Source organism: Mustela nivalis (assembly GCF_964662115.1).
Source record: "Mustela nivalis genome assembly, chromosome: 2".
Taxonomy (NCBI): domain Eukaryota; kingdom Metazoa; phylum Chordata; class Mammalia; order Carnivora; family Mustelidae; genus Mustela; species Mustela nivalis.
This window is the reverse complement of record NC_139021.1, coordinates 91269354-91288938: the sequence shown is the minus strand read 5'-3', so window position 1 is coordinate 91288938 and position 19585 is coordinate 91269354. Positions and strand designations below refer to the sequence as shown.

Here is a 19585-nt window from a genome sequence, read left to right as displayed (position 1 = left end):
AAGACTTTATATTTGACTTTCATAATGTTATTTCATAACTTTATTAAAAATTAATGTTGGGGGGGGGCGCCTGGGTGGCTCAGTGGGTTAAAGCCTCTGCCTTCGGCTCAGGTCATGGTCCCAGGGTCCTGGGATTGAGCCCCACATCAGGCTCTCTGCTCGATGGGGAGCTTGCTTCCTCCTTTCTCTCTGCCTGTCTCCTCTGCCTACTTGTAATCTCTGTCTGTCAAATAAATAAAAATCTGAAAGAAAGAAAGAAAAAATTAATGATGGGATCTGAGAAATAGAGGAAGGAATGCTTACTACCAAACTCCGCTCTCTGGCTAATGTATCTGTCACACCTTAGCTGCTTCTGCACATCTATTATTACCTTCATTTCTTAGAAATAAATGATTTCTTCTGAATTTTTCTTTTTTCTTTTTTTTTTTTAAAGATTTTATTTATTTGACAGAGAGAGAAATCACAAGTAGGCAGAAAGAGAGAGGGGAAGAAGCAGGCCCCCTGCACAGCAGAGAGCCCTATGCGGGGGGCTAGATCCCAGGACCCTGGGATCATGACCCAAGCTGAAGGCAGAGGCCTTAACTCACTGAGCCACCCAGGCGCCCCTCTTCTGGATTTTTCTATGTAGAAAATGTGGTTTGATGACATAACAGAATTCAATGATGCTTTCAGTTTCCCTATAGATTTACTTAATCTGTGCTGTCTCTATTTCTTTTTGTATGAGAAGAAAAATAGTAGTTTACAGTTTTAAGATTGTTTTCTCAAAGGCCTGAGGTTTAAAAGAATCTTTTTTTCTGTTTTCTGTTGTAAATGGCCCAAAAGTAAGACGGCACAGTTACCTTATTCTGAATGTATATGTAGTAGGTAAAACATTTTCTTGTTGAATTCCGTATGTGGTTCAATAAATAAAAATTCATTCACAGTGTTCTGTTGGGACTTTGTCAATGGTGAATATTATCTACATCTTAAAAACCCTGATTTCAACCATTAGGGGAATATTGATATTGGCAGGGTAAGATTTTTTTGTTTGTTTGTTTTGTTGGGTTTTGGCTTTCTTGAATCAACTGTCTTTTTTCCCTCAAGCCTAGTTCAGTATCACACTGGCATTTGTCCATGCTGTGAAATCTTGTGTATGTCATCTTAACCTTTCCTACCAATCTAGTTTTTTAAATTTCTTCAGCTTATTTTTATTTTCAAAGGGGTTATAGTTTTCTACTTGGGATTCTGTTGCCTGGAGAAGGCTATTGAAAGTACAAGCCCCAATTTGTCTTTTCCTCATCTTTCAGTAGACATTGTCAAGGAAGAGTGACAGGTAGCACTGATCTGGTAGCCCGTGTGAATCTTACTAAAAGAAGATGATCTAAGAATAGGCTCCTGCTTATCACTTAGTCCTACCTTTCTTTCTGAACAGATGCAGTTATAAATTTTTCTCTTATCAAATAGGAACCTTTTCAGCCTGCAAACAGAATAAATAAACTATTGGATTAGTAAAATGCCTTGTAAAGTTGTAGAAAATTGGAAGCTGTGTTCTTGTAGTGTGATAGTGATTTGAAAGAGTGGCCAGGAGGCCCACTTTCACACCCTTTTCCTCCCAGTGTGATGCTTCATTTTCATTAATTGCTATCTTTTTGCAGCACTCACATCGCTGGTCACCCTTGGTTTAAGGACAGTGCTCCCTCCTGGTTTGCCTCTTCCCATGTTCATTTTCCTTCTTGGTTCTTTGCTGGCTCCTCTTGTGTGCAGCTTCAGCAGATGTTTCTCAAACTTCTGTCCTGGCCCTCTTCCTGTCCTATGTGCCCTTGATGGATAATCGAGGATCTCCATGCTGCCTCCCCAAGGACTGCCGGGGATTAAGTAATTATGTGTCGTGCTGCCTTTCTTGACCCAGCTCCAACCCCACCAAGCACCTAAGAATCCTGCAGGTTCCACAGACCCAGTACACCCCAGCACTTAACCTTTCTTTGTCTATTAATTGAGCAGTTTTCAGTTAGACTTTCTTGTACATTTTTTTCAATCCATCTCACCCATAGATTCTGGTGATTCAGCCTAAGAATTGTCTCTTACGTCAGATCTCTTCATTTATCCCATCTGCTACTGGTTAAGGCTCAGATTCCCTCATGCCTGGATGATTGTGTCAGTTTCTATCTGGTCTCCCTACCACTGACCTTTCCTCATTTTCAGCCTATCAGAGTCATCATCCTAAAAGGCAAATCTGATCATTTCACACTTCTGCTTTAAAATACTTCTTTTGACTACTTCTTGTCCTTGGAATAGGTGTTCACCACCTTTAAGCTGTCTTGTTTGGCATTCTTGGCCACCTTCCCAGCCTACCTGATGTATTCTCATTTCCCACTGCCCCTTTTCTGTGCTACCCAACACATGTGCACAACACTAAATACTTTTTTTGTGGGTCAGCTATATTCTTCATGATATGTTTGGCTACTGGGCTTAATATGCTTTTCTCTCTTTGTCTCTAATTTTACTTCCAGTAACTTGTTAAACTGTAATTATACAAAGTATAAGTAAATCATAACTGAGCAGAGTGCTGCAAAAATACATAGGGTTTACTTAGCATTTCCAGTCAGTGCCTGGTGGTAACTCAGTGCCTGGTAACTCAGAAAGGATTTATGAAATAAATAGATGTCAGTGGTGAATTTAATAACATTACATGACATCTGAATGCAAACATGGTCCTAGAAGGGAGATGGTTTTGGTCCCAGCTTTGCCAAAGCTAAAAGCCTATGTGGGTCATGGGATCTTTGGCTCACTTTCTTTTACTGATAAAGAGTTGAATTTGTTAGGCCTTAAGTTCTTTCTACTTTTAAAATTCTATCTTTCTGTTTTACCTTGTCTTGTATGGTGTTTCCATGTAAAGGAACTCTGAGTATTTTTCACTAAGGAGTCCCTGTACATGTTTTACATCCCTTGCACTTCTTCCATGATTAGAACTCTCTAGTCTCTCACTGCATGCCTTTTGAGAGAGGCACTTTCTTGACATCATACCATTTTAATCCTTAAACTAATTTCCCTTCTTATTTCCTCTCCTTTCCCCTGTTAGTGTTTGTTATAATATTGTTGAAAAGAGACAGCACCCAAGACTAAAATACCTACTTTTGTTTAGTAGTTGTGCATTCATTATACTCATTAGTAAGATGTACTGCTCTGGTTAACTGTAGATTTTGACTTAATATAAAGTGGCTTAACTAATGATTTAGAAGTTGTTCATTAGAATATCCTTTATTAATGATTGTTACAGAAGGGGAGAAGGTTGAGGGTTGACACGGAATAAGTATCAAAAATAACATGGCAGTAGTGGCACTCTGAATTCTGTTAGTGCATCAATAAGTGAATTTCAGCTCTTTTTTGCTACACAGATTTATAGTGTTTCCACATACAGAGGGTGTGCTGTTCTATACAAATGCACACGCAGTTCTGGCCTTCATCATTATTGTTTAGAGGATGGTAGGTGTGAGCCTCTAAACCCTGGAGGATTCTTCTGATCACCCACAATTAGTAATTTGCTATTTAGTGATTCCTGAAATTTTTCTCAGCACATTTATTTTTCAGTTGATGTTACATTTAAAGAAGAGATATTTAGATATCTATTTCTATACCTTCTCTTTAGCCTTAAGACCTTTTAAAAGTTTTCAGTGTGATTTTTGGATACCACTTAAAACCTATTTTATGGGGCAAAAATATTAACCACAGTGTTACAAAATAAGGTGTTTTTTATTTTTTTTAAGATTTTATTTATTTATTTGACAGAGAGAGATCACAAGTAGGCAGAGAGAGAGAGGAAGGGAAGCAGGCTCTCAGCCGAGCAGAGAGCCCGATGCGGGACTCGATCCCAGGACCCTGAGATCACGACCTGAGCCGAAGGCAGTGGCCCAACCCACTGAGCCACCCAGGTGCCCACAAAATAAGGTGTTTTATTTATTTTTTTTTTAAAGATTTATTTATTTATTTATTTGACAGAGAGAAATCACAAGTAGATGGAGAGGCAGGCAGAGAGAGAGAGAGAGGGAAGCAGGCTCCCTGCCGAGCAGAGAGCCCGATGCGGGACTCGATCCCAGGACCCTGAGATCATGACCTGAGCCGAAGGCAGCGGCTTAACCCACTGAGCCACCCAGGCGCCCAAATAAGTTGTTTTAAATGAGGATTTTTTTTTATAAAGAGAACCTTGATTTTTTAGTATTCAGAGTGGAAGGGGCAATATGCACATTCAGTGGTCCTATATATTTCACTCTCTGAAAGGTTAACCTGTAATGGCCCCTGTCTCAGTCAGCTCTGGGTGCCATAACAAAATGCTCCAGACCAGGGTTCTTAAATGACAGACATTTATTTCTCACAGTTTTAGAGGCTGGAATTCTGAAATCAGGGTGTCAGCCATCATGTTGCAGTCCCAGTGAGAGTTTTCTTCCTGGCATATAGGCAGGTGTATCTAGCTGTGTGTTCACATGACCTCTTTGTGCATAAGAGGAAAGACAGACTGCTGGTGCATCTTCTTATAAGGACACTAATCATAATGCATCTGCACCCCCTCATTATGACCTCATTTAAACTTAATTCTTTTCCTCAGAAGCATCATCTTTAAATATTGTCATCTTTAAATATGGAAGTTAGGGTTATGGCTTCACATACAAATTTAGGGAGACACAAACATTCAATCCAAAGCATTTTGCCCGAGGCCTCCCAAAATGCATGCCCTTCTCACTTGCAAAATACATTCATTTCATCCCAACAGCCCTGACTGTCTTAACTCATTCCATTATTAACTCTGAAGTCTAATGTCCAAAGTTTCATCTAAATATCATCTAAATCAGAGGTGGGTGGGATTCTAGGTACAATTCATCCAGTGGCATAATTCCTCAACAGCTATGAGCCTATGAAAGCAGACAAGTTAATATGCTTCCAAATACAATGCTGGGACAGATATAGGACAGACATTTCCATTCCTAGAGGAAGATGGGAAGGAAGAAAGGGGTTACAAGTCTCAAGTCCAAAAACTACCAAGGAAAATTCCATTAGATTTTACGGCTCAGGGAAAATTCCCTTTAGTTCAGTGCTCTGCCTTTTAGGTATACGGGGATGTCAGGATTATCCCCATGGCTCTGTGGGGCCTTGCACCCTTAGAGCTTTCTGCAAAGACCTCACCACTAAGGCAAGGAGAGGGCATTTTGGCCCACCTAAACCAGAAAGGTAGACCCATACTTTGGAAACCAGGATAAATAATCAGCCCTGTCCCCTGGGCCTGTGGTGAGTGGCAGCCCTAATGATCTCTTCAGCACCTTTGGAGTCATTATTCCCTTTATGTCTCATTCAGTTCAAATGAGAGTGTTTTTGCTCATTCATCCTCAATCTCTTTATCAAGTAATAGTCTAGCCATACCTTTGGTGTTCTCTTTTAGGATGCTTTCTCTTTTTTTGCAATATGGACAGGCTGAGAATTTTCCAAGTCTTAAGTGCTACTTCCTTTTTTGCTTAACAATTCTTTCTTCAGTTCATCTCTCTCCTCTCTAATTTTACTCTTAAGTAGTCAGGAGGATGCAGCCTATACATTTTACATTTTAGTTAGAAATCTCTGCTGAATATCCATTTTCATGGCTCACAAGTTCTGTCTTTTACAAAACACTAGAAAGGGGTGCCTGGCTTGCTCAGTCGGTCAAGTGTATGCCTTCAGCTCAGGTCATGATCCTGGGGTCCTGGTATCAAGCCCAGCATTGGCTCTTTGCTCAGCAGGGAACCTGCTTCTCCCTCTCTCTCTGCCTGCTGCTCTGCCTGCTTGTGCTCTCTCACTCTCTCTGACGATTAAATTTAAAAAAATCTTAAAACAAAATAAAATAAAACACCAGAACACAATTCAGCTGATTTTTTTACCACTTTATAACAAAAACTGTTGTCTTAATCAGTTTGGGCTGCTATAACAAAATACCATAGACTGAATGACTTAAACAACAGGTATTTAATTCTCACAGTTCTAGATTCTGGGAAGTCCAAGTTCAAGGTGCCAGTAGATTTGGTTCCTGGTGAAAGCCAACTTTGTGGTTTGTAGATGGCCACCCTGCTGTATCCTCACATGGCAAAAAGAGGTATCTCTCTTATGTCCCTCATTGTAAAGGGGACGTAATTCATACAAGCTCCATTCTCATGACTTCATTATTTTTGAAACTGTCATCTCTAATCACTGCAAGTAGGGATTAGGGCCTCAACATAAGAATTTTGATGGTATACAAACATTCAGTTCATAGTAATCTACTTTCCTCCTGTTTCTAATAGTCTCTTGCTTATTTCTGTTTGATACCTCACCAGAATTACCCTTAACATACATATTTCTAGAATGTACCTCAGAACTCCTCCAGCCTCTACCCATTATGCAACTGTAAAGCTACTTCCACTTTTTTAGTTATTTGTTACATCAGTACCTAGCTTGAGCTCCCATAACAAAATACATAGACTTTGTGGCTTAAACAAAGCCACAGGGTTCCACCATGGTCAGTTTCTAGTGAAAGCTTTGCTTTTCCTTGTTTGTAGGCAGCAGGTATCTGGCGATGTGCTCTTGTGGCCTTTTCTCTGTTTGCTTGGTAGTGAGAGATGGAACTTTCTGATGTCTCTTCTTATAAGAACACTAATCCTATTGGATCTGAGCCCCACCCTATGGCATCATTTAACTTTACTTTCTTGGAGGGCCATATGCACCCCTGTGTTCATAGCAGCATTGTCCACAATAGCCAAACAGTGGAAAGAGGCAAGATGCCCTTCAACAGACAAATGGATAAAGAAGATATGGTCCATATATACAATGGAATATTACTCAGTCATCAGAAAGGATGAACACCCAACTTTTAAATCTACATGGATGGAACTGGAGGAGTTTATGCTAAGTGAAATAGCAGATAAAGATAATTATCATATGGTTTCACTTATTTGTGGAACATAAGGAATACCATGGAGAACATTAGGAGAAGGAAGGGAAAAATGAAGGAGGAGAAGTCGGAGGGGGAGATGAACCATGAAAGACTGTGGACTTTGAGAAACAAACTGAAGGTTTTAGAGGGGAGAGAGGTAGGGGCATGGGTTAGCCGGGTGATAGATATTAAGGAGGGCATGTATTGCGTGGAGCACTGGATGTTATATGCAAACAGTGAATCAATGGAACACTACACCAAAAACTAATACAGTGTATGGTGACTAACATAACATAATAAAAAAAAAAAATTCCTTTCTTGGTAGTCCTGTCTCCAAATACAGCCACTCTGAGAGTTAGGACTTCAACATATGAATTTTGGGGGGACACAAACATTCAAACCAGAGTATCCCTTCTTGTCCAGTTTTGTATAAACTTCACTTAGGAATCTACTATCTTCCTGGAACCTTTGCATACTTTTTTTCTTACTTGGATTTTTAAAATAATTGGACCTTCTATTGCCTCTTTACCCTCTTCCTAAACAGTACGGGCTGCTTTTGCAGGACAAGTCACAGTGACATTCCTGGTCACTGTAATCCCAGGTGGCTGATATGCTTTGTTAAATTCTGATAGTTCTCATCACTACAGACCGTGATGAACATTCTAGTTGCCTGGTCAGTATTGTCTAGTTTTTTTGTTTGTTTGTTTTTTTGTTTTAAGAGTTGGGTTTCAGGTTTCTGATTCATGCTTAGGATTACTGTGGCTTTGGTGAAGAATATTTTAAACTGGGTGAAAAGGCAAAAAAAAATGTGGAATCAAGAAGTGAAAACCAAGTTGTTTATAGCTCAGTAAGCACTTGTGGTTAACAAATGTGTCTGTTCATCATTGCCAGATGACTTAAAATTTTATGGGAAAACATAAATTTTAAACAGAAGTAATTGTGCTGATTATAGGATAAAAATGTGAATTTCTTCAGAATATAGTTTTTAGGTTTTATAATCTCGATGTCTTCCTTGGAGCTTTCTAAGTTTTATCATGAAATTATGAAATGAATCCAATGGCAGCTTACAAAATTTACTGAGAAACTCGTTTTGATTTAACAAACAATAATCAATATTGCAATTAATAAGAGTCTCACACATTGAATACTCACAGGAGCATAATATTGCTAGGTGTTTGGGAATCTTTTGTAAAATTAAGCATAATTGTAACTTCTCAAAAGAAAAGATAATATGATTATGTACAAATACAATTCAGATTTCAGTGCATGTTGATGAAGACAGGTAAGATACAAACACTGAATAGGTAAAACATCATTTGGATTTTATTTTGAAATGTGTTGTTTATTTTTCTTCTTGGAGTATCACTTGAATCACAGTTAATTTGCATTCTCTGGATGCATATCATGTTCAGCTTAGGGAAGGGGAAGTAAGTTAGAATCATCTTGGTTAGCAGTGAAATTCAGGCTAGTAAAATATTCCCCAAGTTCTTTACATCAATTTGTATTTGATGTAAAGTATTTATTGGTACTGATCAAGAAACAGCACTGAGTTCATGGTTTAGTAGACAAAACTATTCATTTTATGTGCAAAAATGTTGGTGAATAAGAGGTGCAGTGATGACATAAACAAGAATAATAAAGTCAGCTGGTGGAAAAAGAACGTTGTGTTCAGGGAGTTCACCAGGGAGATGGTAATGGAATTCTTTCTAAAAAGTATGGTCTAGTTTTCACCTTCCTATAGAAAGAATTAAAAATACTGAGTAGAGCTGGGGAATTTGAGATTAGAGGAGCTAGAAATAATAAGTAACAAAGAACTTTCTTTACACTGGAAATTAGTTTGGATTTTATCCAGTAGATAACCATTGAAGGGTTCAAGCACAAGGGTGGCTATTATAAATTTATACTTAAAAGAACACTGTAATGGGCCTTATGTACCATAGATTAGAATGGCCAGATACTAGAATGAAAAGGTCCGTTAAGGTCAGCCTATTGTATTAACTGAGAGGCATCTCAATCTTAATATATCCAAAACTGATATCTTCATTACCAGTATTCTTCCCTCTCAAGGCCACCCCCTCCTCCAACACAAAAACACACAAAGAAAGCTGTTCATCTAGAAATCTTCCCTGTCTCAGTAAACATTAATTATACTTCTCCTTTCTTAGGCCAAAACATTGGAGTCATTCTTGACTCTTATATTTCCCACTTGCAGTCCATCAACAAGTTCTGTTGGCTCTATGTTCAAAATATATCTAGCTTCCAGGCACTTCTTACCACCACTGTCCCCACGCCTCACCTCCCAGATGCAAGCTACTGTCATCTCTTCAAGGTTGCCACAATAGTCTCTCTGTCTCTCTCTCTCTGTCTTTTTTTTTTTTTTTCCGCCACAGTAGCCTCCTAACTGGTCTCTCCATTTCTTCCTTTCTACCCTCAGTCTGTTCTCAGCAAAGCAGATTATGTGCCTTCCTCATTGATTTCCCAACACACTCAGAGGAAATAACACAAGTCTACCCAATGGTATAAGACCTTGGCTTCTCTCTCTGGTTGGCTTTTGTCATCTGATCTCCTATGCCCTGCCACCCAGGTTTAGGCAGACTATATTTAGTCCTAGCCAGAAGAGGAATGGACTCTTTTTTTTTTTTTAAAGATTTTATTTATTTATTGGACAGACAGAGATCACAAGTAGGCAGAGAGGCAGGCAGAGAGAGGTAAGCAGGCTCCCTGCCAAGCAGAGAGCCCAATGAGGGGCTCGATCCCAGGACCCTGGGATCATGACCCGAGCCAAAGGCAGAGGCCTTAACCCACTGAGCCACCCAGGCGCCCCAGAGGAATGGACTCTTCTCTGAAGGGGTGAAATGAACTTTTGGGGAAAGCTGAGACCTGGTGATGATATTGAAGCCACCAGAATACCATCCTGTTTCTTTTGGCATTTAGAGGGCCTAACTGAGCATAAAAAGACTATAACCAATCATTTGAAATTGAGGATAGGGATATTCTCATTCATATGTATTCCTAGGACTCTAGCCCTCCTTCATTTTATAAGGCTGGGATTTCCATTTTTACTAACAACTGTTCTATCTACTATTCATATAAATGGATAGAAATTACTAGATCCTGTGGCATACTTTCTGTATGAATCCTTTGATTCCTGTTTCTTAATCATTTAAGTCTTTGGTGCACGTGCTCTCTCTCTCTCTCTCTCTCTCTCTATATATATATATATATATACACACACACACACACATATACCAGTAAGTAATAGATTAGGACATAGAGTTATTTAAAGGTATTTAAAATTTCACAAGTAACTAGCAGAAGCAGCCGTATAAAACCACTTTGGTTCTAAAGGTGTGTATCATATTGGGGATTGGGGGGGAAAGCTATAAAATATCTTTAAAAAGAGTAAAATGTGAACTGATTATACCATGGTAATCCAGAGTTAGTACAACAAGAAGAATTTCAATAATCATAGCTGGTAGTAGCGGTGTCAAGTATCTGTTCAGGACAGAAGTTCTACTTGACTGGAAACTGATAGACTTTAAAATCCCCAGATGTCCATCCCCAAGGCTTGCTGTGCTGTCATCCCAACTTCTGTGTGTGTATGTGTATGTACATATGTGTCTGTCTGTCATTCTGTGTGTGCAAGTAATGATGGGTGAGAACTGAGGGGAAAAAAGGAGTGGTGGGCACTTTTGATGATTTGCATGAAGAAGAGAAAAAGCACCAGTTTCAGAAAACAGTAGGCCATTTACTCTAATGCAAGACACTGTATAGATTAGTTGAATGGGATATCTATGAAGATAGAGAGTAATAATAAAAGGCAAAATTCCATATTACTATGTAACCAATGTTTGGTTAATTAAATAGTAACTTAGAGTATGACAAATATATTATGAAAAGTATTTCTCTTAGAAAAACTTAGAGATGTTTCTGTCCTCTAAAAGAGGATCATTTCAATATCTCAACATCTCTATATCCCCACATACTAATTAGTTCCACTTGGTACTTTCTTGTATAATTTTCATTAATTTCTTGTATAGTATTTCTTATATAAATGTTCATGAAAGTTATCATTATAATACATATTAATTCATTAATATAACCTACTTAGAAGTTGACTTTGTATGTAAATGGGCCCAAGCTCCATATATTTCAAGTAAATACCTATATATTTCAAAAAAGTCATTTAACCCAGGAGTCTCAGATACATTTTGTTCTTAAATCATTTACTTGATTCCTTGTGGCCTCTTAGCCATTTAAGACCAGATTTTTTTAAGAGCAGTTAGCTGATAAATCATTCACACATTCATTTGGCAAGTGTTAGCCTTTAAGTTAATATTTTCCATTTTTAACTAAGAACTGTTTTATCTGCTATTTATATATATATGGATAGAACTTACTATATCCCGTGGTATACTTTCTATATGAATCCTTTTATTCCTCTTTCTTAATCATTTAAAGTCTTTGTATATATTACTATTTATACATTTAATCGTAGTGACACTTAACTCTTCAATATTTAGTACTGTGACAAAAGTATCCTTTTCTTGGGATGCCTGGGTGGCTCAGTTGGTTAAGCAGCTGCCTTCGGCTCAGGTCATGATCCCAGCGTCCTGGGATCGAGTCCCACATCGGGCTCCTTGCTCGGCAGGGAGCCTGCTTCTCCCTCTGCCTCTGCCTGCCATTCTGTCTGCCTGTGCTTATTCTCTCCCCCCCCCCCGATAAATAAATAAAATCTTAAAGAAAAAAAAAGTATCCTTTTCTTTTACAGTGCAATGATTAGTGTTAACACTCTGACCATGTCCAGCCATAACGAGATCCTCCATTTCTCAACTGGATATGCTTTCTTTACATTTTAAACAAGTCTTATGTTTTAACATAATAGAGTAGGAAAAAAGCATCAGTTACAAGTTCCTGTTTTTGACCAGCATTTACCTGAGAGACATTTTGGTTCATGACTTGTAAGGACACTCAACTTCTAGCATTAGACCTGCCAGTAATTCTCTCTGATCTTAAGAAAGTCATGTGAGCAAGTGATTTTTTTAGTTTTCTTATCTGTCAAAATGGGAGATTAATATTTTCCTTATCTATTTCATAGGGTTATTGTAGGTCAAGTATGATAATAGATTTAAAAATGCCTTGAAAAGTTAACATTGACAGTGACCATGGTGACAATGGCTGCTACTATTACATGTGTGATAGACCATGCCCTGCACTATGAGCTTTCTTTATTATATCTCCTGATATTTGCAGTGTTCTTGAGAATGGCTAATACCATCCCCATTTAAAAATGAGGACACTGTTAAAAAAAAAATAAGCATAGTTAAGGTATTTGAGGATTTCAGAAGGGAAGGAATAGTTGCTTCTGGCTGGAATTCAGTAATCACCTGGTCAAAGTGATATTTTGACTGAGTCTTATAGCATTTATGCAAAATGTCTTGCTGGCACAGAAATTCCTTTTCATACCACCCATTTAATTAATCTTCATTTGTAAAAGCAGTATTTCTTATGCCCAGATTGAAAGCTTGCTTCAAATGTACAGTTGTCTTAGGTTGCTTTTTACTTGTTTATCCCTCACAGAAAGTGGGAATTACACTGCCTTAATTTCTTTAGGGAAGGCAGGCCACTGGTTTCTCCCAAGGCTGTTTTGGAAGGATGTTCTCTATGAGAGACTTTATAGTGCTTTGTAGAGAACATTGTGGTGTTCCAGTCCTGTGGTAGAGCCTAGATGGCACTGCTCAGCATTCTGGTTTACCAAGCCTACTATAGTCACCAGACATGCTTCAGTGCACCAGGACTTTAGTGATAGTTGGTACCATACAGTGTGTTTATTCCATGTGGCAGTATACAAGGGTGATAATCAATACCATATGGGGTGTTTATTCTATACTGCAGTATACCAAGGTTCTAGTGATACTACCATAAAGCATGTTTTCCTATACTGCAATGCATCATGGCTGTGGTGATAGTAATACCACAGAGTGTGCTTATTAAAATACCATACAGTGTGCTTATTTGATGCCACAGTATACCAGGGCTGTGATGGTAGTACCATTAAGTATATTTGTCCTAGGGATGTCTGGGTGGCTCAGTTGGTTAAGCATCTGCCTTGGGCTCAGGTCATGGTCTCAGGGTCCTGGGGTTGAGCCCTACATGAAACTCCTTCTTTGGCAGGAGTCTGCTTCTCCCTCTCCCTCTGTGTCCCCACTGCTCATGCTCTCTCTCTCTCTCTCTCTCTCTCTTTCAAATAAATAAATAAAATCTTCAAAAAAAAAATTATGTTTACTCTGTGCTGAAGCACCTGGGCTGTAGTGATAGATAATACCATGAAGCATGTTTATTTTGTAAGTTATTTAGGGCTATGTATCTTCAGCAGAAACCATAGTTTTAGGAATATTGCCAGGATTTATCATAAAAATCTTCAGAGAGAGTATAGTTAGTAGCAATGTCATTCATCTTAGATATATAGGTATTTCTGCTATAATAACTATGTGTTTCTGCAATATCTTGCCTTTATACAATCTGTCAAAGTTCTATGGAAACTGTAAGGTTGGACAGACCACTGAAACCTATTTCACTTTTAGTCAGAGCTGCATAAGACAATAATTAGTACCCAAGGAGAGAACTTATGCAACTCAGGCAGACTACTGAGTATGGGTAGAGGCTGCCAAGGCAGATACTCAGCCACACAGACCCAAAAGAGTGTGCTTTGCCATACCACATGATTTCATGGACCCTGGAACTCTGAATAGCAGCTGCTGTCACTGGTTGATGGGAGAGGTTCCATGCCTACTGCATCGTTTTAGGGATAGGCCCTGACTGTAGGTTCAAGTTTTAAAAATTCATAAAATATGTCCACAAATTCTCCTATAGTTAACATAGCCCTGAAACCTAGGGCATTTCCCTTTGCTGCTAAAGATCCTAATTATCCTCCCGTTGCTCTGGCTGCCCTACATGAGAAAAATGGTGTGTATGTACCAGAGTTAACTTTATGTTATCCTGACTCCTTTTCCTATTCACCAACTGAGGTGAGCCACTTTTTATTAAAGTAACAACTATTGCGGCAGAGGGGATTCAATGATTACTTCCTAGTTAGTGCCTTTCTATAATATTTGTTTTCATTCCTCTACTTACCTCCCCCATAGTGACTAGTACTGCCAGCCTGACATTGTGCTTGTTCATATCCTTCCCCCATTCTGTTTCCTTCCTTACCTTAAGAAATAGTAGCAAGATAGGTACATACCTCAGGAAACAGTAGTTTAAGGTAGTGCTTGGTGTGGCCTTGCTTAATATGTGAACACATGCTATTGGCACTTAGAGAAAGGAAGGAATGGAAAGTTAAGAGTGAGGGGAAAATGAAGAAGGGGAGAAAGAAATGGAAATGAAATGAAATTATATAATGAAAACATTGGTGCTATTTAAATATTAATTTTTGTTATTCGCTATTAAAAAGTTGGTTAAAGGGGTAAAGAAAACTATCAGTGTCTATTATTATTAGCAGGATACTATGCTAGACACTTAGCTTTTGTTATTTTATTTCATTTATTTTTTTAAATTAAAAAAGTAATAGAAAAACATAAGTATACTTACCACCTAGAATTAATAACATTTTAATCTTTTGTCTTTGTTTGATCCACATATTTTTATAATAGAAACAATATGACAAATAAGTGTGAAATCCTGAGTCATGCTCCTCTCTTTCTCCTTAAGTATGTTTTTCTATGTATCCTGCTAGTCATATTATATACTTATGTTACATATATATCTGCAACAGTACTTTATTGTTTTCTGTGCTTAAGAAAATAACATTATAGGTATCATACTCTACATATCTTGTTCATCCCCTCTTGTTTTTGAGATCTGTCCATACTGATACATATAGACCTGGTCCACTGTTGCTCTACATGTGTTCTGTTCTATGCACACAGCATGGCTTACCTTTCCTCCTACTGATTTGTGCTAGCTCCAGTTTTCTGCTCTTAGGGTTAAACAGTACTGAGGTATGTATCCTTATTTAAGTCTCCTGGTGTTGTGACAGTTTCTGGGACATATATGGGTTTTAGGTTATACACACTGTCAACTTTAGTTCTCTCATTTAATTCTTAAAAATGTTCTTTGAGGCAGGTGGATGATCCCCATTTTACACATGAAAAATCGTGTTGAAATGCTATCTGTCTTGCCTGAACTTAATTAATCAGCCAGTACTTAAATTCAGATTAAATTCCATCTATATAAATATTGAGCCCTAACATTCAGCATTCCTCAGAAATCCTTACCTTTAATCTTTGTGATCATTAGAACATTTGCAACCATTTGTATCATTTCCAAAGTGGAGAATCAAAGCAGTTAATGAGGTAGTGGGAGCATATAAGAAAGGAGAAGGACCAATAAGTGATGTTACTTCCTTTGTTGTGGTTATCAAAAGAGTTAAAATTTTGGTGTAAAAACATGCTCTGTGAAATGATGGGTCTGAGTCTTCTGTGTTTGCAAGACTGTTTCTTTATGATGGAAAACTATTTTGTATGTTGCTTAAAATGCAACATATATGTTATTTTGATTAAAAAGGTGTCACAGTATGTTAGAGTCTATACATTGCAAAGTTTACAAACCATTTTCTTGAGGTGAATAAAGCGATCTTAATGTGGTTCTTTTTTTCATAATATTTTATTCACAGTTGACCATATGTCTATTTTACTCTATTTTGCCCCCCCCTCACACACCTTCTAGGTAGAAAATCTGGTGTATTAATTGTGAAAATTCTAGAGCTGCATGAGGAATGCACCATCCAAGTGGCTATGTGTGAGCATTTAGCAGGGCTGCAGGCCAACAGCCCTTCTCAAGGTGAGGTCCCCAGGACTGGCCTGAAGGTTCTGTTCACAAAGGAGACTGCTCACCATCTCAAGGGACATCCCAAAGACATCGTCCATATCTACCCTCCCTGGTGAGTGCAAAGAACTGATTCCAGCAGTCACTAACTGTGAGTTTGTCTTAAAAGATATATTTATGATGAACATTTTTGTCACCTTATAATGGAGAAATGCCAGGATAAGGAAGCCAATATTTGAGATAGATTTTATGTAAAAGAAGTGCTGAACTGTATTTGAATGCTTGTTTGAACTTTTGGCAGGAAATTTTTGATAATTTGAGGGCAGAGGGGTGAGGAAAAAAAAACCATATCAAGATTTCTGTCAAAGTGGTATCTTATAAATCTGGCTGTTTTTGTTTTTGTCTTTCTTTGAAATATAATTTTAGTAAGAGGCATTCTGTGACAATATGATAATATACAATAATTTAATATTTCTTTACTAATCACTGTGGGAAGGATGAAAAGTATATATACCTGTTTGCTTTCTTCCCTATAGGGTATTATTTTTTACTACAAATGAAAATATTACTATTTCTTTTAAAGATTTTATTTATTTATTTGACAGAGAGAGATCACAAATGGGCAAAGAGGCAGGCAGAGAGAGAGAGAGGAGGAAGCAGGCTCCCCGCTGAGCAGAGAGCCCGATGCGGGGCTCGATCCCAGGACCCTGGGATCATGACCTGAGCCAAAGGCAGAGGCTTACCCACTGAGCCACCCAGGTGCCCAAAAAAATTACTAGTTTAAAGGGAACATTTGAGCAGCCTTGTTTTAAAAGCTGACTCTTGATTTTACTGGCAGATTTTTAGAAGTCTCATTCAACTGTTATATTCTTAGGTTTGAAGTTGACTTATAGGTCTTTAAAGTTAAGCATCCCAGGGGTGCCTGGGTGGCTCAGTTTCTATAAGCAGCTACCTTCAGCTCAGGTCATGATCCTGGGGTCCTGGAATTGAGCCCTGCATGGGAAGCCTGCTTCTCCCTTTCCCACTCCCCCGGCTTGTGTTCCCTCTCTCGCTGTGTCTCTCTCTGTCAAATAAATAAATAAAATTAAAAAAAAAAAGAAAAAGAAAAGTTAAACATCCCTCCCACAGGGATCTTTTTTTTTCACGGTGTCCATAGTGAGTGATTCTCAGTCTTTACTTAAACTCTTACCCTAACAGTCTGCGGATGTCATAGGGTAACTTGCATTTTGTTTTGTTTTGTTTGTTTTTTAATATATCTTTTTGAATAGTTTAAGATACATACAGGATCATACACAAATTCTAAGTACACATTTCTACAAATAATCACAAAGTGACTAGGTAATTTCTTTTTTTTTTTTTTTTAAGATTTTATTTATTTATTTGAGAGAGAGAGAGATACAGCACCAAGCAGGGGCAGGAGGAAAGGGAGGGAGAGAGGCAGACTCCCCACTGAGCAAGAGCCTGTTTTGGGATCATGACCTAAGTGAAAGGCCGCCACGCAACTAACTGAACCACCCAGGTACCCCAACTATGTAATTTTTATTCATACAAGAAATAGAATGCATTGCATACCTGGGACCACCCCAACCCCCTCTCATTTCTTCCTCTCCCTCCCACACAAGGTGACTATCATCCTGACTTATGATATAAAAGATTCCTTGGACTATTTGAGAATTTCATATAAATAGAACCATGAAGAAATCATACAATATGCATTCTTTTTCACCTGACTACTTTCACTTAATATTATGCTTGGGAGATTCATCAGTATTTTTACATTTAGCAGTTTGTTCATTTTTATTGCTTTATAGTATACCATTGTGTTAATTTATGCAATTAATGCATCTGTTCTTCTGTTTATAGTTAAGTGTCTTTAGTTTGAGGATATTATGAATAATTTTGTAATGACCAACTGTCTTTCTGCATAGCTCACTCAAGAATACAATACCAGTGGGGCACCTGGGTGCCTCAGTCAGTTCAGTGTCTGCCTTCAGCTCAGGTCATGATCCCAGGGTCCTGGGATCAAGACCCACAAGCTCCCTGATCAGTGAGGAGAGTGCTTCTCCCTCTACCCCCTCCCCTCTGCTTGTGCTTGTGCTGTCTCTCAAATAAAATCTTAAAAAAAAAAAAAAAGAATACAATGCCATTAATTCTTTCTCTGAAATTTCTCATCATCCTAAAATCATGCTATTATTTTTCTACCATGTTAAAAAATCTTTTTATTAACATGTAATATATTATTTGCCCCAGGAGTACAGGTCTGTGAATCGTTAGACTTACACATTTCACAGCATTCACCATAGCACATACCCTCCCCAATGTCCATAACCCAGCCACCCTGTCCCTCCCGCCCACCCCCCAGCAAACTTCAGTTTGTTTAGTGAGATTAAGAGTCTCTTATAGTTTGCCTCCCTCTGATCCTATCTTGCTTCATTTTTTCCCTCCTTACCCGCCATGACCCCCTGCCCTGCCTCTCAAATTCCTCATAATTCCTCATATCAGAGAGATCGTATGATAATTTTCTTTCTCTGATCGACTTATTTCACTCAGCATAATATCCTCTAGTTCCATCCATGTCGTTGCAAATGGCAAGATTTCGGGGTTTTGATGGCTGCATAGTATTCCATTGTGTATATATACCACGTCTTCTTTATCCATTCATCTCTTGATAGACATCTAGGCACGTTCCATAGTTTGGCTATTGTGGACATTGCTGCTAGAAAGATTCGGGTGCACATGCCCCTTTAGATCACTACATTTGTATCTTTAGGGTAAATGCCCAGTAGTGCGATTGCTGGGTTGAGGGTAGCTCTATTTTCAACTTTTTGAGGAACCTCCATACTATTTTCCAGAGTGGCTGCAGCAACTCACATTCCCAACAACAGTGTAGGAGAGTTCCCCTTTCTCCGCATCCTTGCCAATATCTTTCGTTTCCTGACTTGTTAATTTTAGCCATTCTGACTGGTATAAGGTGGTATCTCATTGTGGTATTGATTTGTTTTTTCCTGAGGGCAAGTGATGTGGAGCATTTTTCATGTGTCTGTTGGCCATTTGGATGTCTTTGCCGAAATGTCCATTCATGTCCTCTGCCTATTTCTTTTCTTTTCAAAGGTTTTATTTATTTATTTGACAGACAGATATCACAAGCAGGCAGAGAGGCAGGCAGAGAGAGGGGGGAAGTAGGCTCCGCGCTGAGCAGAGAGCCCGATACGGGGCCCGATCCCAGGACGCTGAGATCACGACCCGAGCAGAAGGCAGAGGCTTTAACCCACTGAGCCACCCAGGCGCCCCATCCTCTGCCTATTTCTTGATTGGATTATTTGTTCTTTGGGTGTTGAGTTTGACAAGTTCTTTATAGATTTTGGATACTAGCCTTTATCTGATAGGTCATTTGTAAATATCTTCTCCCATTACATAAGTTGTCTTTAGTTTTGTTGACTGTTTCCTTCGCAGTGCAAAAGCTTTTAATCTTGATGAAGTCCTAATAGTTCATTAAAAAAAATTTTTTTTAATTCATCTTGACTGTAGTTCCTCTTTCCACCATGGCTATATTGACCCCATTCTCTACTGAGCCTGTTTGTTCAGGCTTCCATCCCAGTATTTCCCATACCTCACCCCTGGCATCATCAGTGACCTCAGTGAGCTCCAGGCTGCTTTTCCTATGGTCACTTGTGTGGCCATCATGTCTCCTTGCAGTGCAGTGCTCACTCCTGCTTTGTTTCCCTGCCTCCCCTGTGCTCCTCATGCCTTTCTCTGGCTTCTCACTAAGAAAGTGCTCTGCTGGGCTCAGTACTAGACCTCTTTTCTATCTTGTCCACCTCACCCCCTTGGTGCTTTCATTTCATCTTGTAACTC

General features: G+C 38.7%; 1 protein-coding gene across 10 annotated transcripts in view; it reads left to right on the top strand.

Moving 5' to 3' along the window:
- The window catches only part of SPIDR (scaffold protein involved in DNA repair), a 589061-nt gene that overhangs the window by 261947 nt on the left and 307529 nt on the right, over positions 1–19585 (top strand). For all 10 annotated transcript variants that reach the window (XM_082718857.1, XM_082718850.1, XM_082718858.1 and 7 more), the window contains one exon: positions 15632–15845. In XM_082718857.1, the coding sequence (XP_082574983.1) occupies positions 15632–15845 (214 nt within the window). The remainder of the gene's footprint in view (positions 1–15631; positions 15846–19585) is intronic.